General features: G+C 45.2%; 1 protein-coding gene across 2 annotated transcripts in view; it reads left to right on the top strand.

The window, feature by feature from the left end:
• ROS1 (ROS proto-oncogene 1, receptor tyrosine kinase) overlaps positions 1–20,417 on the top strand; it is a 422,859-nt gene extending 402,442 nt beyond the window's left edge. For both annotated transcript variants that reach the window (XM_073675912.1, XM_073675911.1), the window contains one exon: positions 19,177–20,417. In XM_073675912.1, coding sequence (XP_073532013.1) covers positions 19,177–19,280 — 104 coding nt within the window. In that variant the 3' untranslated portion in view covers positions 19,281–20,417. The remainder of the gene's footprint in view (positions 1–19,176) is intronic.
• The last annotated feature ends 2,594 nt before the right edge of the window (positions 20,418–23,011 follow it).

Raw genomic sequence — 23,011 nt, 5'->3', positions numbered from 1 at the left:
AGGAGGTTGAGGAGGCAGAAGCAGTGGAGGAAAAATGACATAAAGAGGATTGACGCACAACTCGTGGGGACGGCAAGACTTGGACAGCAGCCCCTTGTCCTGCTGTCACCATAGTTACCCAGTGCCCAGTCAGCGACATGTAACGCCCCTGTCCATGCCTACTCGTCCAAGTGTCTGTGGTGAAATGCACCCTGTCACACACAGAGTTTCTCAAAGAAGCGGTGATGTTGTGTGTGACATGCTGGTGGAGCGCAGGCACACCTTTCTTTGAGAAGTAGTGCCGACTGGGCATCTGGTACTGGGGCACTGCGACGGACATAAGGTCTCGAAAATCCTCTGTGTCCACCAGGCGGAAAGGCAGCATTTCTGTAGCCAAGAGCTTGCAGATGGTGAAATTCAACCTCTTAGCTTTCTCATGGCTAGGAGGAAATGGTCTTTTACTTGTCCACATCTGAGGGACCGAGGGCTGGCTATTGTGCTTAGACGGGGTTGATAAGGGTGTCCCCGGCAAACTGCCGGTCTGTGAGGAAGATGCAGGCGGACATGTTAGGTTGCCTTGATCCAAAGGTGGTGCTATCGATGTCGGACAGCGCTCAAGACCAGCTGGTGTTACCACCTCCAAAGAAAATGATGACCTGCCAATCACGCTGGCTGTTGCGGGTAAAGAGGTGGCAGGTCTGCGCCCCAAAACAGGTGTGACTGCTGTCCCCCCAGTCACAGAGGATGAAGAGGCCGCGGATGCACAAGATATGGCAGACGGTGGTTGGCCCGGCCGGCTAGACCGCATTGTAGCACACTGAGCTTCCCACTGCAACTTATGCTTCATGTCCATGTGCCGGTTCATGCATGAAGTACTCAAACTATGTATTTTTTGGCCTCTACTTAGCTTTTGCTGACAAATGTTACAGATAACACGAGTTGGGTCATCTTTATCGATCTGAAAAAATGCCCAGGCTATGCAAGGCTTAGCACCCATGCGACCTGAAGAGCCACCACGACTTGTGGTGAGAGGCAGAGTTGTGTTTGAGGATGCAGTTGTTGACGTGCTTCCAGTACTACGTCTCTGTCCAGGAAGGCGCAACCTGACCTCGTCGTCACTAGCATCTTCCTCCACCTCCTCTGCTGACCTCATCTCTTGGCTGACTGTGGGTTGACAGTAAGTGGGATCTCCGACCTCATCATCATCACCCTGTGCGTTATCACACCCGTCGTCCTCAGAGCCAACCTGTTCCTGCCCTGACAAAAAACTAAAGTTGTCGCTCCAATCAGGTATTTGAGTCTTATCATCGTCTTCCTCATTGTCTCCACCAACAGGAGTTACAGTTTGGGAATGAGGGTCTACATTATGGTCAGAACCTTCTGCGTCTGGTCCTGGATCCGACTCATAAAGATTCTGGGCATCAGTGCAGATCATTTCCTCGTCTGGATTCACAGAAGCGCTGGAGTCGACCTCTGATTCCCAGGCTATAGTATGAGTAAACAGCTCTGCAGACTCAACCATCTGTTCTACCTCATACTCAGACGGGCAGCTGGAGATTTGGGAGCTGTGAGGAAGCAAGTGCGATTTGGGTGACACCTTTGAGGACTGGAGTATTTGTGATGTTGAAGTTGATGTGGAGGAGAGCCCACTTAAAGGAGCACTTGATATCCGTTGAAGCACCTGCTGTTTTTGTGCCTCATCTGGAATTTGTAGCGATTGGCGTGGCCGTAAGAAAGGGATCTTATCACATTGTCCGCTAAAAGAAGTAGACATTTTAGTTTGGCTGGAAGATGGTCTTTCTTCTGCACCTACCCCACGGACACAACCTTTTTTCCCCTTCCCAACACGCCTATTCCCCTTTCCACCAGCAGCAGGCCTTTTTCCACTCATTTTGGTGGTTAACTAATTCACAACTCTGGAGTTGTTTGCACAAAAAAACAATGGATGGTAACCGAGCAGAGCTGAGTGGCCAAACTGTGGTATTAGGCCAAAACTATTGGCTGGGTTAGATGCAGAAAAAAATTATTTTTAATTTGCAACCTGATGGAGGTCAGTATAGATGGACTAATAGACCAAGTCCCACACACCGCTAGAAGCCCAAATATTTTTTCAGAGCTAGATGCAGAAAAAAATTATATTCAATTTGCAACCTGCTGGAGGTCAGTATAGAAGGACTAATAGAACAAGTCCCACACACTGCTAGAAGCCCAAATATTTTTTCAGAGCTAAATGAAGAAAAAAATTATTTTTAATTTGCAACCTGATGGAGGTCAGTATAGATGGACTAATAGACCAAGTCCCACACACTGCTAGAAGCCCAAATATTTTTTCAGAGCTAGATGCAGAAAAAAATTATTTTTAATTTGCAACCTGATGGAGGTCAGTATAGATGGACTAATAGACCAAGTCCCACACACTGCTAGAAGCCCAAATATTTTTTCAGAGCTAGATGCAGAAAAAAATTATTTTTAATTTGCAACCTGATGGAGGTCAGTATAGATGGACTAATAGACCAAGTCCCACACACCGCTAGAAGCCCAAATATTTTTTCAGAGCTAGATGCAGAAAAAAATTATATTCAGTTTGCAACCTGATGGAGGTCAGTATAGATGGACTAATAGAATGATGCTATGCCCAAAAGATTTTACTTCACTAGGTGCAGTAAAAAAATTGGTATTCTATACACAGGTGGTATATCTTGCAACACAGATAGGCTACTCCACTGACTAACACACTCTGCAATAGGCCAAAAAGGATTAGCTTTGCTAGATTCAGCCAAATGCTGTGAAATAAACTTGCACAGCACTGGCACAGACCTGCCTGGCAAAAACTGATAGGAACTGATGTAACCTAGTCCTAAAAAGGACTCCAATTACAATTAGTCTTTACTCCCACAATCTATCTATTTAAGAGCACAGACCTGCCTGATAAAAGTCGTAGGAAATGCTGTAACCTAGTCCTTAAAAGGACTGCAATCACAACTATTCCCTACTCCCAAGCTATCTGTATATTTGTGCGAAAATTGGCTTGAAATTAACAAGGTATAGCGCACACAGCAACAGCGGTGCCGTCTAACACGCAGCTGCAGCAGTGAGAAAATGGTGGCGACGGGGAAAATGGCTTGGTCTTATAGGGCAAGGACATGTGACATACACTGCCAATCACACATGCCCTTGCTTGTGTGAAAAAAAGCACTTCGCTCCGTGTGTGCGCTGCTGATAGGCTGACAGATTGCACCTCCCCACTGCAAATGCGGGAAAGAGAAAAAAAAATGGAGATCTTCATTGTTCCTGCAGAGATCCATCCCCTGCCCCTCCCCCCGCCCCGCTGTATACTCAAACTGCGTATTAACATTAATTTTCATCATTACTGAGAAAAAATCCAGTTATGATTTTGGTGCACGAACAGTTATCGAACATAACCTCGAACAGCCGAATTTTTCTCAAATTGTTCGTGTTCGCCGACCGGCTCGAACACCGCCCAAAACAGCTCGAATTTGAGATTGGCGAACAGTTCGAGTAGAACAACGCTCATCTCTACTCATAAAGTTTCCCAGGAAGTAATAGGTCCTCTATAATCTGTTACAGAAATCAGGTAGTATGTAGGTCTAAAGCTAGATGTAGTCAGTTGGCCCCTAGGTCTCCATTTATTCTGTGACCTTGTGCTTTCAGAGTGCATAAGGCTGTATGTTGTCACTGACAGCATCATTCATCCCTGCAGAAATTACCGCAGGTCACTTCTCCCAGGCAGAGGAGGCATGCTTAACAGGGACCAATGCTTAAAGGGAACCAGTCACTCGATTCATGTTGCTCACACCACGGGCATCATGAATCAATCCTGGCTGGAGGATGGGGCCAGAGACGAAACAAAACTAGCCTGGCTCCACCCCTGCCCGCTTCTCACTGCACCACTTTAATTGATTGACAGGTCTCTCTAAATGTACACACATTGAAGAGACTTGTCAATCAACTAGAGTGGTGTAAGAAGTTGGCCACGGTTGGTGCTCATCTCTATTCCTCTGCCTGCTCTTCAAACTGTTTTATGTGAAACATCGGAGTCTTTCAGAGTAAAACATATTTGACTGAAATTGTGCAGCCAGGTTCTGATTCATGCTGCCTGTGGTTCGGGCAGCATGACTCAATTGACAGCTTCCCTTTAAAACTACATAAAGTGGCTGGCTGCCTAGATTTTGTTCTTAACTGAAATCCATTGTTGTATAAAGAGCATAACTTGTATTTCTTCTTAGTAAAATTAAAATAAATGAAAATAGCAGATCAATAAGTGTCAAGGACTATACTTGGCCCAGCAACGAAGTGGCCGTACAGGTTTATGATGCAACATCTAGACTACCCTGGTACTGCCCCTTTCTGTGTCATAAAATAGTAAGTAGGGCTACTGCCACAAAAAAGCACCTCTGCACTAAAACAGAGCTCAAGAATTTCCCTTATGATGCTGACTAAGCTAAATGATTAGCAATTGGTCCTTAGTTACATAGCGATTAAACTGCTGGCATGTAGACCTCCGATTATATGTAGCTTTTTGCCAAAAGGCTAATAGAACTTCTGATAGGATAACCAGAAAGTCTAAAAAATTAGCACATATACTAAATTTTCAATGTCAGGATTATGCAATGAAACTCTCATGGTATGACCTGCATAGATAGGGTATGCTAAATTAATCTGCCTGTGACTTGATCTCATTGCTTTACCAAACATATGATTTACAGATATTAGCAGGCATGGGGGGCATGTGCCACGGGTGTGTCAGAAGAGACAGACAGTCGACTGCAGTTGGTTGCAGGAGATCCCTTCGTTTGGCATTTCAGACACATTCTTAGAAGCTGTCTCTCTAGGACCCAGCGACTACCTTCCTGTTACTAATTAACACCCTGGCCTGAATGTATAAATACCTGCTGTTTGCTAGAGGGATGTGCCGGTGATACTCATATGACCCCTGCGAAGGCTTGGAGAAAGTGCATTACTACTTCCTCTCTGGTGCTAAGAGGACATGTGTTCATCTCTCTGAAGTCGATGAAAGCTAAGCTATCTTCCCCCTTGTTGTCTTTAGTTGTCTTTAGTTGTCAATGGGGATCGACTAGTGCTCATCCCCTCCCTTCCCTAGCCAGGGCCAAACGCCAGGGAAACACAGGGCGAGGTTCTGTGCAGCGATTGGTGCGGAACCAATATAGGGACGTTAGGGGAGACAGTGATATAAGGTCAGCCTAGGAGGTCTCCATTACCCCCTTTCACTAGAGTCTGGGCCCCCTTTTCCCTCTTCCCTTTGTGTTGCACTCTGTCTTTCCAACACCTTCTGTGACATTATCGCTGTCCGTGCATGTTTTGAAAAGAAAAAAAAATGACACTTTGTTTTTTTTGTTTTTTGTGTGTGTTTTTTGGGCGTAGACTTTTTTTTTTCTTTTCTCCCTTGGTATGGGTTCAGTTGCAGAGCCCGCAGACCGGCTGTGCAGTCTGTCTTTGGAGGTGAATGACCTCCGCAGTGAGGTTCAGCAACAGCATCAATGGCTACAGGTCGCTAATGTGGGGGTCTCTCAGGTAGGCCTGCCCAGCCTGAACCCAAGGTTGCCCTCCCGGACAGGTTTTCAGGAGGTAGGGACAAGTTTTTTGTATTCAAGGAGGCCTGCAAACTGTATTTTAAACTTCGTCCTTACTCCTCCAGAAATGAGGAGCAATGGGTTGGAATTGTGATCTCTCTACTGCAGGGAGATCCTCAATCGTGGGCGTTTTCGGTCTGTCTCCAGTCTGTGGAGGGGTTTTTCGGGGCTCTGGCCCTCATCTATGATGACCCTGACCGAGTCACCCTGAGTCTAGGCTACGTCGCCTTCAGCAGGGGAATCGGTCAGTGGAGACGTACAGTTCTGAATTTCATTGATGAGCAACGGATTCTAAATGGAATGACTCGGCCCTTAGAAGCCAATTTTGCTGGCACTATATGAAACCCCTCAGTCCTTGGAGGCTGCCATGTCGTTGGCCATACGTCTTGATTGACGCCTTCGCGATAGACCGGTAAGACCACCTTCTCCGGGGCCTTTTCAGGGTTATGTACCTCTGCCAGGGAAGCGGTCTGACAGTGAACCAATATGAGGGGAGGTGGAAGAACCTATGCAGTTAGGGAGGGCCTTTACAAGATACATTTCCCCAGAGATTCGCAAGAAAAAAGGTGTATGTTTTTTTTGTGGGAAAAAGGGACATTTTATTGGGACTTGTCCTTCAATTCCTAAACAAAAGGAGACTCGATTGACTCTTGGTAGTCTTGAGTTTGATAAGCAAGAGGTACATTTGTTGGCAACCTGCAGTTCCCGGTTCGTCCTGACAGCAGAGGTGGTGCTAGAGAGCAAAACTGAGAAAGTTTCTGTGTTTGTTGACAGTGGAGCCGGAGTCAGCATAGTTGATGCTGAATTTGTGAAAAATCATGGTCTTACTTGCTGTACTTTAGATAAACCTATTTACATCTTCGCCATTGACTAGGCGCCACTTGCTCAGAAAGCATTTACTCAGATTGCACATAATGTAAAACTGAGGGTGGGGTCGGTTCATTGTGAAATAATCCCTTGCTATGTCCTGGACAGTCTTCCCACCCCAATTGTTCTGGGTCTCCCCTGGCTGGTGAAACATAATCCGTTGGTGGATTGGCAAGACATGGAGATCATTGAATAGGGAGATTACTAACATGAGAACTGTTTAGATATTTCCCTTGCTACTGTCTCTACAGAAATATTACCTGCTTTTCTGTCGGGTTTTGAGGACGTTTTTTCTGAGAGGGGGTGTCGGGAATTGCCTCCTCATCGTGCATATGACTGTCCTGTTATCCTGACCCCTGGAGCTAAACTACCGAAGTCCAGACTGTATAATCTTTCTGGCCCTGACTAGTGATGAGCGAGTATGTTCTGTTAACCCTTTCGCCGAGTACGCTCGGGCCGAGCTCCGAGTATTTACAGCTGCTCGGTGATATGTTTGAATTGCTCCCGTGTGCATGATTTGCGACAGTTTGACAGTTTTAATACATGTGAGGAATGTCTATTTCTTGCACATTCCTCACATGTAATAAAGCTGTCAAACAGTTGCAAATCATGCACACGGGAGTGATTCAAACATATCACCGAGCAGCTGTAAATGCTCGGAGCTCGGCCCGAGCATACTCGGCAAAAGGGTTAACAGAACATACTCGCTCATCACTAGCCCTGAGAGACATGCTATGAAGGATTTCATTGTGTAAAGTCTGGAGAAGGGACACATCAGGCCCTGATATTTGCCTGTGCCGGCAGGGTTCTTCTTTGTGAAGAAAAAAAATGGCTGTCTACGTCCCTGTTTAGATTTCCGGGAATTATATCAAATTACCATCCGAGATCCATACCCTCTTCCTCTGATTCCATATTTTTTCAGAGAGGTTGTAGGAGTTAAGGTATTCTCCAAGTTGCATTCAAGGGGAGCCTAAAATCCGGTTAGAATCAGAGAAGGGGACGAATGGAAAACAACGTTCAATACCCCTGAAGGGCATTTCAAGAGTGTGGTTATGCCTTTTGGTTTGAACAGCGCACCTGTGATATTCCAGCATTTCATAAATGATATTTTCCATCATTTGGTGGGGAGATTTGTGGTGGTCTGTCTGGACGATATTTTGGTTTACTCACCTGATTCTAAGACACATCTGGGGCATGTTAAACAGGTGCTCCAGATATTAAGGGATAACAAACTCTATGCCAAACTGGAAAAATGTGTTTTCGCCGATCAGGAGGTGCAGTTTTTGGGTACTTGTTGTCATCTTCGGGTTTTCGGATGGATCCGGAGAAGATCTGTGCAGTCCTTGATTGGGATCGTCCCGAGAACCTGAAGGCTCTACAACGTTTTCTGGGCTTTACTAATTTTTACCGGAAATTCATCCAAAATTACTCAGTAATTGTGAAGCCCCTTACTGACATGACTAAGAAGGGGTCTGACTTTTCCAAATGGTTGGAGGCCTCCCTCCAGTCTCTTTCTTCCTTAAAGAATTATTTTGCCACTGCACCTATAGTCAGTCAACCCGATGTTTCCCAGCCCTTTATTGTGGAAGTTGATGCATCGGATGTGGGGGTTGGAGCTCTGTTGTCTCAAGGTCTGTCCCCTGGTAAATTGTCTCCATGTGCCTTCTTTTCTAAAAAATTGTCTTTGGCTGAGAGAAATTTTGACGTGTGTAATAGGGAACTCTTGGTGGTCAAATTGGCATTCAAAGAATGGCGACCTTGGTTGGAGGGGGCTGTGCATCCTATTACTGTTATTACTGACCATAAGAACCTGTCATTTCTCCAGTCAGCTAAATCTCTCAACCCTAGGCAAGCCAGATGGTCCCTGTTTTTACTAGGTTCAATTTTGTTGTCACTTTATGTTCAGGGGTCAAAAATGTACAGGCTGATGCTTTGTCCCGGAGCTTCCCTGGTGGCGGTGACCATGAGAACACTGCCCCGATATTACAGAAGAGGGTAGTCATTTTGGCATTATATCCTGAACTGGAGGGTGAGCTGTTGGAGACTCAGTTGGACGCCCCTGCCTCCTGCCCTCCAGGAAGGTTATTTGTACTATCCAATCTGCGCCGTAAGGTTATTAAGGAACATCATAACTCTGTGCTTGCTGGTCACCCAGGTGGTTAGGCAACCGCAGACCTCCTCTCTTGTCGTTTTTGGTGGCCTGGGTTGCATTGGGATGTGATTGAACATGTATCTGCTTGTAGTATTTGCATGCGTTCTAAGGTTTCACATATCCGTCGATCTGGTACTCTTCTTCTGCTACCCATCCCTATTAGGCCATGGACACACTTGTCCATGGATTTTATTACTGACCTACTGGTTTCTGCAGGCAAAACGGTGGTTTTGGTGGTTTTAGATAGGTTCAGTAAAATGGTTCACTTCTTCGCATTACCTGCACTTCCAAATGCCAAGACACTTGCTCAGGTGTTCATAAATGAGATCGTGAAGCTTCATGGGGGTTCCCTCCGATGTGGTGTCAGATTGGGGGACCCAATTTGTTTCCAAGTTCTGGAAGGCATTCTGTTCTCGACTGGGGGTGCAGCTGTCCTTTTCCTCGGCCTTCCACCCTCAGTCGAATGGACAGACCGAGCGTGTCAATCAGAATTTGGAGACCTACCTCTGGTGTTTCGTCTCCGAAAATCAGGGGGATTGTGTAACATACCTGGCGGCGTCCTTGCATGGTGGTCCATCTCCCACTGTGCAAGAGGGCGCACTTGATCTCCTGTCCAGAATGTCTCTCTGGCTTCCCTCCATGCTGTCTGTTTGTGTCTGTTTCTGCTGCTTAAGGGCGGCGCCCGATCACTTCCTGCCTTTTGTACCTGCTGTGGGTCACACCCCTTGTGCGTCCTCAGCCTATTGCTGTCTGTCACTTGGTATATAGCTCAGCAGCTCCCTTCTATCCCGGCCTGAGCATAGTGTTTCCTTCAGTGTGTGCTTGCACTCTGAAGGTGCCAGGTCCCGTCTCTTGTCTCCTGCTTTTTGTATCAGTTCCCGTGTCTGAACTGAGTCCTGTATGTCTCCTGCTTTGCGGTATCAGCTCCCGTGTCTGAACTGACTCCTTTCTGTGTTCTCTTATCTGTCCTGTCTGAACACGCTCCTAGCCTGTTCCTCTCGCCTTCTAGTGGCCGATTTCCTAGACCCGCTCCTGTGTCTGGTCTGTCCTGTCTGAACACGCTCCTTGCCTGTTCGTTCCGCCTTCTAGTGGCCGATTTCCTAGACCCGCTCCTGCGTCTGGTCTGTCCTGTCTGAACACGCTCCTTGCCTGTTCGTTCCGCCTCTCTGGGGGCCGTATTCCCAGACCCGCTCCTGTATCCCTCTGCAGTGTCGGTCTCCTCCGTACACTCAGTTCCAGTCTGAACTCTCTCCTGTCCTTTACCTGTTTTGCCTCTATGTCCGTTCCCTTCCTTTTTCTGCAGAGTCTGAACTCGTACCTAACTCCTGCTTGTTGTCTCTGCAAGTACTGTGTGAGTATCTGGCTCTGTCTTTCCCTTCCTGTCTGTTCCGTGTGAACAGAGCCCTGTCCTCCCTGCTCAGCCTTGTCTGCACTCTAGCTGTGCTTGCCTGTAACCCTCTGCCTGTATTGTTCCTGAGTCCCGGTGTGTACTGGGTCCTATCCCGCCTGTGTTCCTACCTGCTAGTGCCTCCCTGTCTGCACTCTAGCTGTGCTTGCCTTTACCCCCCTGCCTGCATACCCGCCTGCCTGCATACCAGTCGTGCCTGCCTATACCCACCAGTCTGTGTGCCAGCCTACCAGCCTGTTCCTGTATTCCCCTGTGTGGGTCAACAGCCGTGTCCGGGGTCTGTCCTGGAGTAGCACCTGGTCCCTCTGCTCGGTTCCTCCTTGGTGCACTGGCGTCGTATGCCGTCGTGCGACCCTGGTCGGATCGGGTGAATACTTAGTCACGCCCCTCCAGGCACTCTCCGGTCCATGGTCCAGTGGAACCACAACACCCGCACACGCCAGTCAGTCCAGGCGTGTGCATAACAGCATGCTCAGGCCATGGTTCCCGTTGAGCCCCACGGCCTTCGCCCTCTGAGAAGTTTTCCAGCGAATATATGCATTAAAATAAATAAATAAATTTTTTTTCTCTTAGCTGAGTTCCAGGCGAAATTACGCACCGTCCAGATGGATCTATCAGCTCTCGTTCCTGCGGATCCGCCACGTTACTATGGGGATCCAAGACAGTGTCGTGCATTTGTGGAGCAATGCATGCTACACTTTAAGGCCTACCCTCTCTATTTTCCTTCCGATTGGGCTAAAGTGGCCTTTATTATGTCTTACCTGGCGGGTGATGCCTTGGAATGGATCAACCCCCTATATGAAACACAGGATCCGATCCTCCGGGACCTAATGGCCTTCCTGGTGGCCTTTCTAATGGTCTTCGATGATCCTAACCCGGAGGCTCCTGCTGAAGCTTCACCTCCCAATATCCCGGAGCAGCCCCGATGGGTAATGTGTGTGGGTAGCGCAATAGTCCTCCAGCCCAATGAGACTACTGCCCACCCAGAATCCTCACAGGGTGACTACGCTTTCCGGAATACTTCTCTCAACCTCAAGAGGCAGTCCAGACGTGCTAGACTTAGAGGCAAGCCGTCACGCCAGGGTCTGTCCTCCCTGAGACCTCCTGACCCCAACCTTGAAGTCCCTACTGAAGCTTCATCTCCCTGTATCCCGGAGAAACCCCAATGGGTAATGTGCGTGGGTAGTGCACCAGTTCTCCTGCCCGAAGAGACTTCTGCCCATCCAGACTCCACACAGGAGAACTTCCTGCACCCGGCATCAGATGCTTCTCTCTCTTTAACCGGTGTGCATGTCCAAGGATGCTCCAAAGCTGTGGTTACCTCTGAGTCTGTGCACCTCTACTACCTGGCGGAGGATCCCCTGTTGCCTCCTGAATCCTCCGGGATACCACTCGATGACAAATGGAGAGAGACTTCTCTACACCCGGTACTCAATACTTTGTCCGCTTCGTCCTGTGAGCCTGACAATGGGTACCCCAAAGTGGTAGTTACCCCCGAGTCTCTACACCCCTCCGACCAGGCGGAGGACCTCCAGTTGTCTCCTGAACCCTTCGGGGTGCTACCTGGTAGCGAAAGGACAGAGACTCTCCTATACTCTGTACCTGATACCTCGCTCGCTTCGTCCAGTGAGTCCAACTTAGTGTACTCCGAAGCAGAGGTTACTCCTGAGTCTCTACACCCCTCCGACCAGGCGGAGGACCTCCAGTTGTGTTCAGAATCCTTCGGGGTGCCACCTGGTGGTGAATGGACAGAGACTTTCCTATATCCTGGATCTGATACCTCGCTTGCTTCGTCCAGTGAGTCCGACCTAGTGTACTCTGAAGCAGAGGTTACCCGTGAGTCTCTACACCCCTCTGACCAGGCGGAGGACCGCCAGCTGTCTCCAGAACCCTTCGGGGTGCCACCTGGTGGTGAATGGACAGAGACTTTCCTATACTCGGTACCCGATACCTCGCCTGCTTCCTCCAGTGAGTCCGACCTAGTGTACTCTGAAGCAGAGGTTACCCGTGAGTCTCTACACCCCTCTGACCAGGCGGAGGACCGCCAGCTGTCTCCAGAACCCTTCGGGGTGCCACCTGGTGGTGAATGGACAGAGACTTTCCTATACTCGGTACCCGATACCTCGCCTGCTTCCTCCAGTGAGTCCGACCTAGTGTACTCTGAAGCAGTTGTTTTCTCTGAGCCTCTGCACTCTTCTGACCCGGCGGAGGACCTCCAGTTGTTTCCTGAATCCTCCGGGATACCACCAGATAACAAAGAGACAGTGACTTTTCCTCATTATGTACCTGATAACCCGTCTATTTCTTCCTGTGAGCTTGACAAGATGTACCTCGAAGCAGAGATTACCCTTAAGTCTCTGTCCCCCTCCAACCCAGTGAACGACTGGCCCTCGAATTCCCTGCGGAAGATTCTGGCAGGCCTGAAGAAGAGGGGGCGTAAGGGGGGAGGTACTGTAACATACCTGGCGGCGTCCTTGCATGGTGGTCCATCTCCCACTGTGCAAGAGGGCGCACTTGATCTCCTGTCCAGAATGTCTCTCTGGCTTCCCTCCATGCTGTCTGTTTGTGTCTGTTTCTGCTGCTTAAGGGCGGCGCCCGATCACTTCCTGCCTTTTGTACCTGCTGTGGGTCACACCCCTTGTGCGTCCTCAGCCTATTGCTGTCTGTCACTTGGTATATAGCTCAGCAGCTCCCTTCTATCCCGGCCTGAGCATAGTGTTTCCTTCAGTGTGTGCTTGCACTCTGAAGGTGCCAGGTCCCGTCTCTTGTCTCCTGCTTTTTGTATCAGTTCCCGTGTCTGAACTGAGTCCTGTATGTCTCCTGCTTTGCGGTATCAGCTCCCGTGTCTGAACTGACTCCTTTCTGTGTTCTCTTGTCTGTCCTGTCTGAACACGCTCCTAGCCTGTTCCTCTCGCCTTCTAGTGGCCGATTTCCTAGACCCGCTCCTGTGTCTGGTCTGTCCTGTCTGAACACGCTCCTTGCCTGTTCGTTCCGCCTTCTAGTGGCCGATTTCCTAGACCCACTCCTACGTCTGGTCTGTCCTGTCTGAACACGCTCCTTGCCTGTTCGTTCCGCCTCTCTGGGGGCCGTATTCCCAGACCCGCTCCTGTATCCCTCTGCAGTGTCGGTCTCCTCCGTACACTCAGTTCCAGTCTGAACTCTCTCCTGTCCTTTACCTGTTTTGCCTCTATGTCCGTTCCCTTCCTTTTTCTGCAGAGTCTGAACTCGTACCTAACTCCTGCTTGTTGTCTCTGCAAGTACTGTGTGAGTATCTGGCTCTGTCTTTCCCTTCCTGTCTGTTCCGTGTGAACAGAGCCCTGTCCTCCCTGCTCAGCCTTGTCTGCACTCTAGCTGTGCTTGCCTGTAACCCTCTGCCTGTATTGTTCCTGAGTCCCGGTGTGTACTGGGTCCTATCCCGCCTGTGTTCCTACCTGCTAGTGCCTCCCTGTCTGCACTCTAGCTGTGCTTGCCTTTACCCCCCTGCCTGCATACCCGCCTGCCTGCATACCAGTCGTGCCTGCCTATACCCACCAGTCTGTGTGCCAGCCTACCAGCCTGTTCCTGTATTCCCCTGTGTGGGTCAACAGCCGTGTCCGGGGTCTGTCCTGGAGTAGCACCTGGTCCCTCTGCTCGGTTCCTCCTTGGTGCACTGGCGTCGTATGCCGTCGTGCGACCCTGGTCGGATCGGGTGAATACTTAGTCACGCCCCTCCAGGCACTCTCCGGTCCATGGTCCAGTGGAACCACAACACCCGCACACGCCAGTCAGTCCAGGCGTGTGCATAACAGATTGGACATCGTACTTACCGCTGGCAAAATTTGCCATTAATAATCATAGTCAAGAATCCACTGGCAGGTCACCGTTCTTCGGTGCATACGGTTACTACCCACAGTTTGGTACCTTTAGTGGGGGAGGAGCTTCAGGAGTTCCTGAGGAGGAACGGTTTGCTTCGTTGCTTTCCTCAGAATGGCGGGATGTTCTGAGTAATTTAAAGATCATGGGAGACAGGTATAAATGTATGGCTGACGGAAAATGCTTGCCAGGTCTAGACCTGAATGTGAATGGCTTTGTGTGGTTGTCTACCAAGAATATAATATTGAAAGTTCCTTCTTGAAAGCTGGGACCTAGGTTTATTGGTTCCTATAAAATAACCGGCATCATTAACCCAGCAGCATTCCATCTTGAACTTCCTCAGGCCCTTAAGGTCCACAACATGTTCCACAGGTCCTTACTCAAGAAGTACAGTACAGACCAAAAGTTTGGACACACCTTCTCATTTAAAGATTTTTCTGTATTTTCATGACTTTGAAAATTGTACATTCACACTGAAGGCATCAAAACTATGAATTAACACATGAGGAATTATATACTTAACAAAAAGTGTGAAACAACTGAAAATATGTCTTATATTCTAGGTTCTTCAAAGTAGCCACCTTTTGCTTTGATGACTGCTTTGCACACTCTTGGCATTCTCTTGATGAGCTTCAAGAGGTAGTCACCGGAAATGGTCTTCCAACAATCTTGAAGGAGTTCCCAGAGATGCTTAGCACTTGTTGGCCCTTTTGCCTTCACTCTGTGGTCCATCTCACCCCAAACCATCTCGATTGGGTTCAGGTCTGGTGACTGTGGAGGCCAGGTCATCTGGCGTAGCACCCCATCACTCCCCTTCTTGGTCAAATAGCCCTTACACAGCCTGGAGGTGTGTTTGGGGTCATTGTCCTGTTGAAAAATAAATGATGGTCCAACTAAACGCAAACCGGATGGAATAGCATGCCGCTGCAAGATGCTGTGGTAGCCATGCTGGTTCAGTATGCCTTCAATTTTGAATAAATCGAAAACAGTGTCACCAACAAAGCACCCCCACACCATCACACATCCTCCTCCATGCTTCACGGTGGGAACCAGGCATGTAGAGTCCATCCGTTCACCTTTTCTACATCGCACAAAGACACGGTGGTTGGAACCAAAGATCTCAAACCAAAGCACAGATTTCCACTGGTCTAATGTCCATTCCTTGTGTTCTTTAGCCCAAACAAGTTTCTTCTGCTTGTTACCTGTCCTTAGCAGTGGTTTCCTAGCAGCTATTTTACCATGATGGCCTGCTGCACAAAGTCTCCTCTTAACAGTTGTTGTAGAGATGTGTCTGCTGCTAGAACTCTGTGTGGTATTGACCTGGTCTCTAATCTGAGCTGCTGTTAACCTGCTATTTCTGAGGCTGGTGACTCGGATAAACTTATCCTCAGAAGCAGAGGTGACTCTTGGTCTTCCTTTCCTGGGGCGGTCCTCATGTGAGCCAGTTTCTTTGTAGCACTTGATGGTTTTTGCAACTGCACTTGGGGACATTTTCAAAGTTTGCCCAATTTTTCGGACTGACTGACCTTCATTTCTTAAAGTAATGATGGCCACTCGTTTTTATTTACTTAGCTGCTTTCTTCTTGCCATAATACAAATTCTAACAGTCTATTCAGTAGGACTATCAGCTGTGTATCCACCAGACTTCTGCACAACACAACTGATGGTCCCAACCACATTTATAAGGCAAGAAATGCCACTTATTAAACCTGACAGGGCACACCTGTGAAGTGAAAACCATTTCCGATGACTACCTCTTGAAGCTCATCAAGAGAATGCCAAGAGTGTGCAAAGCAGTCATCAAAGCAAAAGGTGGCTACTTTGAAGAACCTAGAATATAAGACATATTTTCAGTTGTTTCACTTTTTTGTTAAGTATATAATTCCACATGTGTTAATTCATAGTTTTGATGCCTTCAGTGTGAATGTACAATTTTCATAGTCATGAAAATACAGAAAAATCTTTAAATGAGAAGGTGTGTCCAAACTTTTGGTCTGTACTGTATGTGGAACCTCTTGAGCCCTCACCTCTACCATCACCCCCAGTAATGGTTGATGGTAATCTGGAGTTCCAGATTTCGAGGATTGTGGATTCTCATCTCCAACGTCATTCTCTGCAATACTTGGTGCACTTTAAGGGTTATGGTCCAGAGGAGAGGATGTGAGTTTCAGCATCAGAGGTGAACACTCCCAGGTTGGTTCATTCATTCCACACCTCTTATCCTGAGAAACCCTGTCCTGAGTGTCCGGAGGCCACTCGTAGTGGGGGGGTACTGTTACGGATGTGTCAGAAGTGACAGACAGTCGCCCTGTAGTTGGTTGCAGGAGATCCCTTCATTTTGCATTACAGACACCTTCTTAGAATCTGTCTCTCTAGGACCCAGCGGCTACCTTCCTCTTGCTAATTAACACCCTGGCCTAAATGTATAAATTCCTACTGTTTGCTAGAGGGAGGTGCCGGTGATACTCACATGACCCCTGTAAAGGCTTGGAGCAAGTGCATTACTACTTCCTCTCTAGTGCTAAGAGGACGTGTGTTCATCTCTCTGAAGTCAACTAAAGCTAAGCTATCTTCCCTTGTTTGTTCCCCCTTGTTGTCTATAGTTGTCAGTGGGGATTAGTGCTCATCCCCTCCCTTTTCTAGCCAGGGCCAAATGCCAGGGAAATACAGGGCGAGGTTCCTGTGCGGCGATTGGTGCAATATATGGATGTTAGGGGAGACAGGGTTATATAAGGTCAGCCTAGAAGGTCTCCACTACCCCCTTTCCCTATAGTCTTGGTCCCCATTTCCCTCTTCCCTTTGTGTTGCATTTAATCTTTCCTACACCTTGGGTGACGGCATGTTGACTTAGTGGATGTGGTATTTTTTGTTGCTTGGTTTGGTCAATGTTATGCATTTGCCACTGTTCACACTGACACTATTTTCTCCCATTCCCTTACCTACATTTCCTGGGGTGGACAGAATAGAATAGTTTGTTTAGCTATTCTACCCATTAACATGGAACCCAGGTGATTACTTGATGGTCCTTTTACAAGTTTATGGGATCCATTAATATCATTAAAATATACCTTTACGTGACTTTTTTTTAAATAGAGCCCAGAACATTAGTGTGAACACCACTTTACTTTCTACAGATAAGAGTACTGATAGCTGAAGAATATTTTATAGAATGCATCTCCTGGCAAAGGGCATAAGATGTGATTGTGATTCTATGCTGTTATGGAATGATTGGCATGTGATCTATGTGGCTAGTAAGTAAATTATGCAACTAAACTATGGGATCCAATGTTTACAGACAAATAGCTAGCATAGTACAGCTGGCACGGGTTCAGAAGGGCTAGTGTCAACATTGCTGTTGGCGACAGGTGTTTTCAGGCAGTTGAACAACTTTTTATAGCTCAATATTTTGTGATTTAGGATTTTTTTCTATTCTTTTGTGTTTAGAAGTGTTTATTATAAAGTCCTAAATTATTAGTTAAATGACCCCTGCTGGTTGAGGGATAGACTGTAAACTCTTCTATCTATGACCCCAGATCCCACACAGTGTTTTCACTGACACCATTAACCATTATGGAGGACATCTGTGGATCCCCTAATCAGCGGGGCATAGAAGCTGGAATCAGAGCCTTCACAGGATCAGTAGCTGTAATATTACTAGAGTATTACTTTAAAGAGAACCTGTCAACATGATTTTATAATAGAAAATAAAGAAATAACTGTGATGGGGCTGTATTACTGATTACATTGATACATTTGGGGAAGAAATCTGCTTTGTTTTTCTTCTTTAATCAGCATTTGAAGTGTTCTGCTAATTAGATTTCGGTGCACAGGGGCCGGACTGTTCACTGGGTCTTCTCTTCTCCATCTGTGATTCCCCAGCCCCACCGCCTCCGGCCTGTGAATGACAGGTCACTGCCGAGATCTCGAACAGAGGAGGCAGGTCAATCAAAAGCTGAAGGCAAGTGGAGGGGCTTTGGAATCTCAGACAAGGAGGAGAAGACCCATTATAGAGTCTGGCCACTGTATACCAAAATCAAACAGAAAACTTCAAATGGTGATTAAAGAAGAACAACAAATTTCTTCACCAAATCATCAATTTAATCAGTATTACAGTGCTATTACAGCCATTTCTTTAAGCAATTGGCTTTAAAGTTGTTACGACTGTGTACTGGTCCATATACTAGCTCGCATATTCTTGTCACCATCGCCAAGCCATGATCTCTTCATGTTAGGTCAAGACTTCCGGCTCTAATGAATCCCAGGATGTTTTCACACAGGTCTTGGCATACATTGTGATATTATGTCTTCATGACCTTACGTGTGCTTGCGTAGAAACATCCAAGGCCTCGTGAGGGCCGGACGTCCTGGCCTAGTGTGAAGAGGCCCGGGAATTCAGTGCTCATCGGCGGGGACAAGAAGATGCACCGAGCACTGTACGTGGGACTGTGCAGAATGTAGGGGCCGGAGAGGTGAGCCATAAGTTGAGTGTAAGTACGGAATTTTTTTTATTTTCTAAACGTCTATTCTTTTTATTTTTTTTATTTTCCTACTTTTATTATGCTCTGGGGTCTGGAAAGATCCTAGATCATAATAAGGGACATTCAGTTCACAGAGAATCCATACAAACAGGTAAATTTGAATATTGTCTGATCCGCTCATTTCTATTGTGCATGCTTATTCATTTACTTTTAATCTAATTTTCTGTTCATGTAAGTAAGTCTTTATCCTTAGTCTTTATGGAGTGACACTATGTTTTGAGCTCTGATTTTGTTTGACGTAATGTACATAGGATGAATGCATGATGAAATGATGGCCATATGGTACTCCATCAAGGTCAGAGATGCTAAAGACATACCGCAGCAGGAGGGCATTTCTGTATATCTTTGTAATGAAAATACCTTTTCCCAACATTACAAATAATCTCTACAATTTACTATGTAAAATCAGTATTAATATACATTAACACGTTAATATTTTTTATACGGTGCATGAACATTACAGGTATAATAAATCTGTCGTATTCAGTAAATATTCTTTATTTTCATTCGCAATGAAATTCCTATTCCCTATTTCTTCTTTCAACAGCTTTAGTTATGATGGTAAAATGTGATATACAATTCCATTTTGTGATTAAAGAGCAGGGATAGCATTCACAGTACACAATATCTTGCATGTTCTCATTCAATTAACAATACACTGGCGCTTCATCGTGTCTTATTTTCCATTAAATGGTTTTAATTTCCACATTAGATCACTTTCCTTGGCCTTTAATTTGAATAAATGTGTGATATGAGTTTACCTTTCAGATACAGATGCGAGTCTTGGTTCCACATCAGAAGAAACTGGTTCATTGACCCTTACGGAAGCAAGAAATGTAGATGGCCTCAATTATCTAATGGTTACTACATAAAGACATGAAAATCCTAAGGGAAGAACGTTTGTACCACGATGCTGTAATAAAGCAAAGCCTTGAACACGCCTTTTAGTGGAGAACAGACTGTGGCATTTCCAATAGCAGAAGTATTTGCACAAATGCAATTAGAAATAATGGAAGTAACTGATCCATTTAATCGTTGTCTGTATTAGAGAGATAGATTGGAGTTTGTTAAAAACATGTTTGGATGACACTGACCACTAGTGAACCATATTGAAAAGGAACTATTGCTATTGTGTATATTTTTTATTATATTTTATATTTTAATGCTTGTTTGGCCTGTGCTTCAATATACAAATGTTCTATTTTTAATTGTCTCACAACTATTTTTTTCTATTATGTTGGTCTTGGCCATTGATTGGCCCTTACCGCATTATAATGTGAATTTCTGCCTTGGGAATGGTTCCGCATGCGTGGAGGGGACTCATGAGCTGAGTTCGCTCCACATGCAGCTGATTTGTGTCTAACAGCTGCGGCCCGAGCTGGCTGTTAACCATTTAGATGTCACCTTCAATTTCTGACAGCGGCATTTAAATAGAACACATGCAATGCTTGCTCGAATTGGCTCCCATCAGCTGCCTGCATAGTGATTGCCCGGGGAACTGATGGGTTATCATGACAGCTGGGATTCTGATGAAGACCCCAGCCGCTGCCACCTTGATACTTCTCTGAAGCTCAACCATGGGCTGAGCACCATAGTAGACCATGATTTTCACAATTCACTACATTATGGTAGTATTATACATAGTATAAGCAATCAAACATTTGCAGGTTCAAATCCCCTAATGGGACTAAAAAAAATGTAAAAAATAAAAAAAAGTTTTGAAAAATATAAAAAAAATAAGAATTTAAATAACCCCACTATTTAGTATTGCCACTTGTATAAAAGTATGATTTATCAAAATGTAGAATGAATTCTTATACCGTAAACACCATAGAGAGGCAAAAACTAAAACACCACATTTCATTTTATTGGTCACCTCACCTCCCTAAATAAATGCAATAAAATGTGATCAAAATGTCATATACAGTGGTGTGAAGAAGTGTTTGCCCCTTCCTGATTTCTTATTCTTTTGCAAGTTTGTCACACTTAAATGTTTCAGATCACAAAAGAAATTGAAATATTAGACAATGATAACACAAGTAAACACAAAATGCAATTTTTAAATGAAGGTCTTTATAATTAAGGGATATAGATATCCATATCTACAGGACCCTGTGTGAAAAAGTGATTTCCCCCCTTCAAGCATAAATTAACTGTGATTTATCACTTCTTTGGGAAGCCGAGTTCAATTTTCCTAGCCACACACAGACCTGATTATTGCCACGCCTGTTCTCCATCAAGAAATCACTTAAATAGGACCTGCCTAATGAAGAGAAGTAGACCAAAAGATCCTCAAAAGCTAGACATCATCCAAAGAAATTCAGGAACAAATGAGAACCAAAGTAATTGAGATCTATCAGTTTGTAAAAGGTTATAAAGCCATTTCTTAAGCTTTGGGATTCCAGCGAACCACAGTGAGAGCCATTATCCACAAATGGTGAAAACATAGAACAGTGGTGAACCTTCCCAGGTCAGGCTGACTGACCAAAATTACCCCAAGAGTACAGCCACGACTCATCTAAGAGGTCACAAAAAAAACCACAACAACATCCAAAGAACTGCAGGCCTCACCTGTCTCAGTTAAGGTTCATGACTCCAATATAAGAAAGAGATTGGGCAAAAATGGCATGCATGGCAGATTTCCAAGACGAAAACCACTGTTGAGCAAAAAGAACATAAAGGCTTGTCTCAGTTTTGCCATAAAACATCTTGATGATCGCCAAGACTTTTGGGAGAATACTCTGTTGACTGATGAGACAAAAGTTAAACTTTTTGGAAGGTGTATGTCCCATTACATCTGGCGTAGAAGTAACACAGCATTTCAGAAAAGGAACATCATGCCAACAGTGGTAGTGGTGGTGGTAGTGTGATGATCTGGGGCTGTTTTGCTGCTTCAGGACCTGGAAGACTTGCTGTGGTAAATGGAACAATGAATTCTACTGTCTACCAAAAAATCCTGAAAAAGAATGTCAGGCCATCTGTTCGTGACTTGAAGCTGAAGTACACCTGGGTTATGTAGCAGGACAATTATCCAAAACACACGAGTAATTCCACCTCTGAATGGCTTAAGAAAAACAAATTTAAGACTTTGGAGTGGCCTAGTCAAAGTCCTGACCCTAATCCGATTGAGATGGTGTTGGATGAGCTTAAAAAGGTGGTTAACACTCGGAAACCCTCCAATGTGGCTGAATTACAACAATTTTTTTGCAAAGGTGAGTGGGCCAAAATTCCTCCAGAGCGTTGTAAAAGACTCATTGCCAGTTATCGCAAATGCTTGATTGCAGTTGTTGCTGCTAAGGGTGGCCCAACCAGTTTTTAGGTTTGGGGGGCAATCACTTTTTCACACAGAGCCCTGTAGGTTTGGATTTCTTTTCATTTAATAATAAAGACCTTCATTTAAAAACTGAATTTTGTGTTTACTTGTGTTATCTTTGTCTAATATTTAAATTTGTTTTGTGATCTGAAACATTTAAGTGTGACAAACATGCCAAAGAATAAGATATCAGGCAGGGGCAAACACTTTTTCACACCACTGTATATCCTGAATTGGCATGAATAAAAACATCAGCTCACTACCCAAAAAACAAGCCCTCACTCAGCTACATAAGCAGAAAATAAAAATGTTATAGGCATTGGAAAATGGTGACACAAAGCAAAATAGTTTTATTTGAAAATTTCAGAATTTTTTTCACTTAAAAAATCAAAGCAAGTTTGTTACTGGCGTAATTGCACTCAACTGGGCAATCATGTTTCCAGGTAATTTTTCTGCACAATGAATGCTGTAAAAATAAAACCTGAAACACAATGGCAGAATATTTTTCACCGTTTCATCCTATTTGGATTTTTTTATAGCTTTTCAATACATTATATGGCAAAATGTATTCATTCTATGTCGACGGAAAAATAAAAAAGTTATGTCTCTTGTTAGAATAATAAAAAACAAAATCATGAAAATGAAAAACGCCCTCGTTCTTAATGGGTCAATGATAGGATTAGAAAACTTCTTTTTTTTTTTTTTACAATGGTCACATCCAGATTAAGTAATTTCATTTTACACCAAACTGCACTTATTCTTTAGCATGGATTAATTGACAGCTAAACAGAGCAAAACATTAAAACCAAATGTTTTCAAAATAGATTGATACTATTTATTCATTTACAGTACTTTCTTTGGTTTTTTCATATATCTATTATGTAGCTAAAAGCTCCTGCATAATTCCACTAGGGCTACATTGACACGTCGATGTGTTGTACATTTTTTTTTTGAACATCACACTAACTCATAGAGTTTTATTGATGCATAGACATATGCGTTTTAAAACAGACCAGTGGTTCCGGTCTGTGAGACTTAGAACATTTCCTATTCTCATCCATTTTGAGGATCAGACTTGGCCATTAAAGGGAACCTATCAGGTCCCCCATGCCCTCCAATCCGGCAGCATTTACAAATGTATCACTAAATTCCCTGCCTAACCATGCCTTTATAACCTTAGTCACTTAAACCAATGTTTTAAAAAAGTATTTATAAGGTTTGTTTTTCTTATGCTAATTAGTGTTTTGACTAGTCAATGGAGCGTTAGTTTCCTGTGAGCTGGCAATGATG

The sequence above is a fragment of the Phyllobates terribilis genome, unplaced genomic scaffold (assembly GCF_046119375.1).
Source record: "Phyllobates terribilis strain yellow unplaced genomic scaffold, ASM4611937v1 Scaffold_3__8_contigs__length_932513732, whole genome shotgun sequence".
Classification (NCBI taxonomy): Eukaryota; Metazoa; Chordata; class Amphibia; order Anura; family Dendrobatidae; genus Phyllobates; species Phyllobates terribilis.
This window is presented reverse-complemented; position numbering and strand designations above follow the sequence as displayed.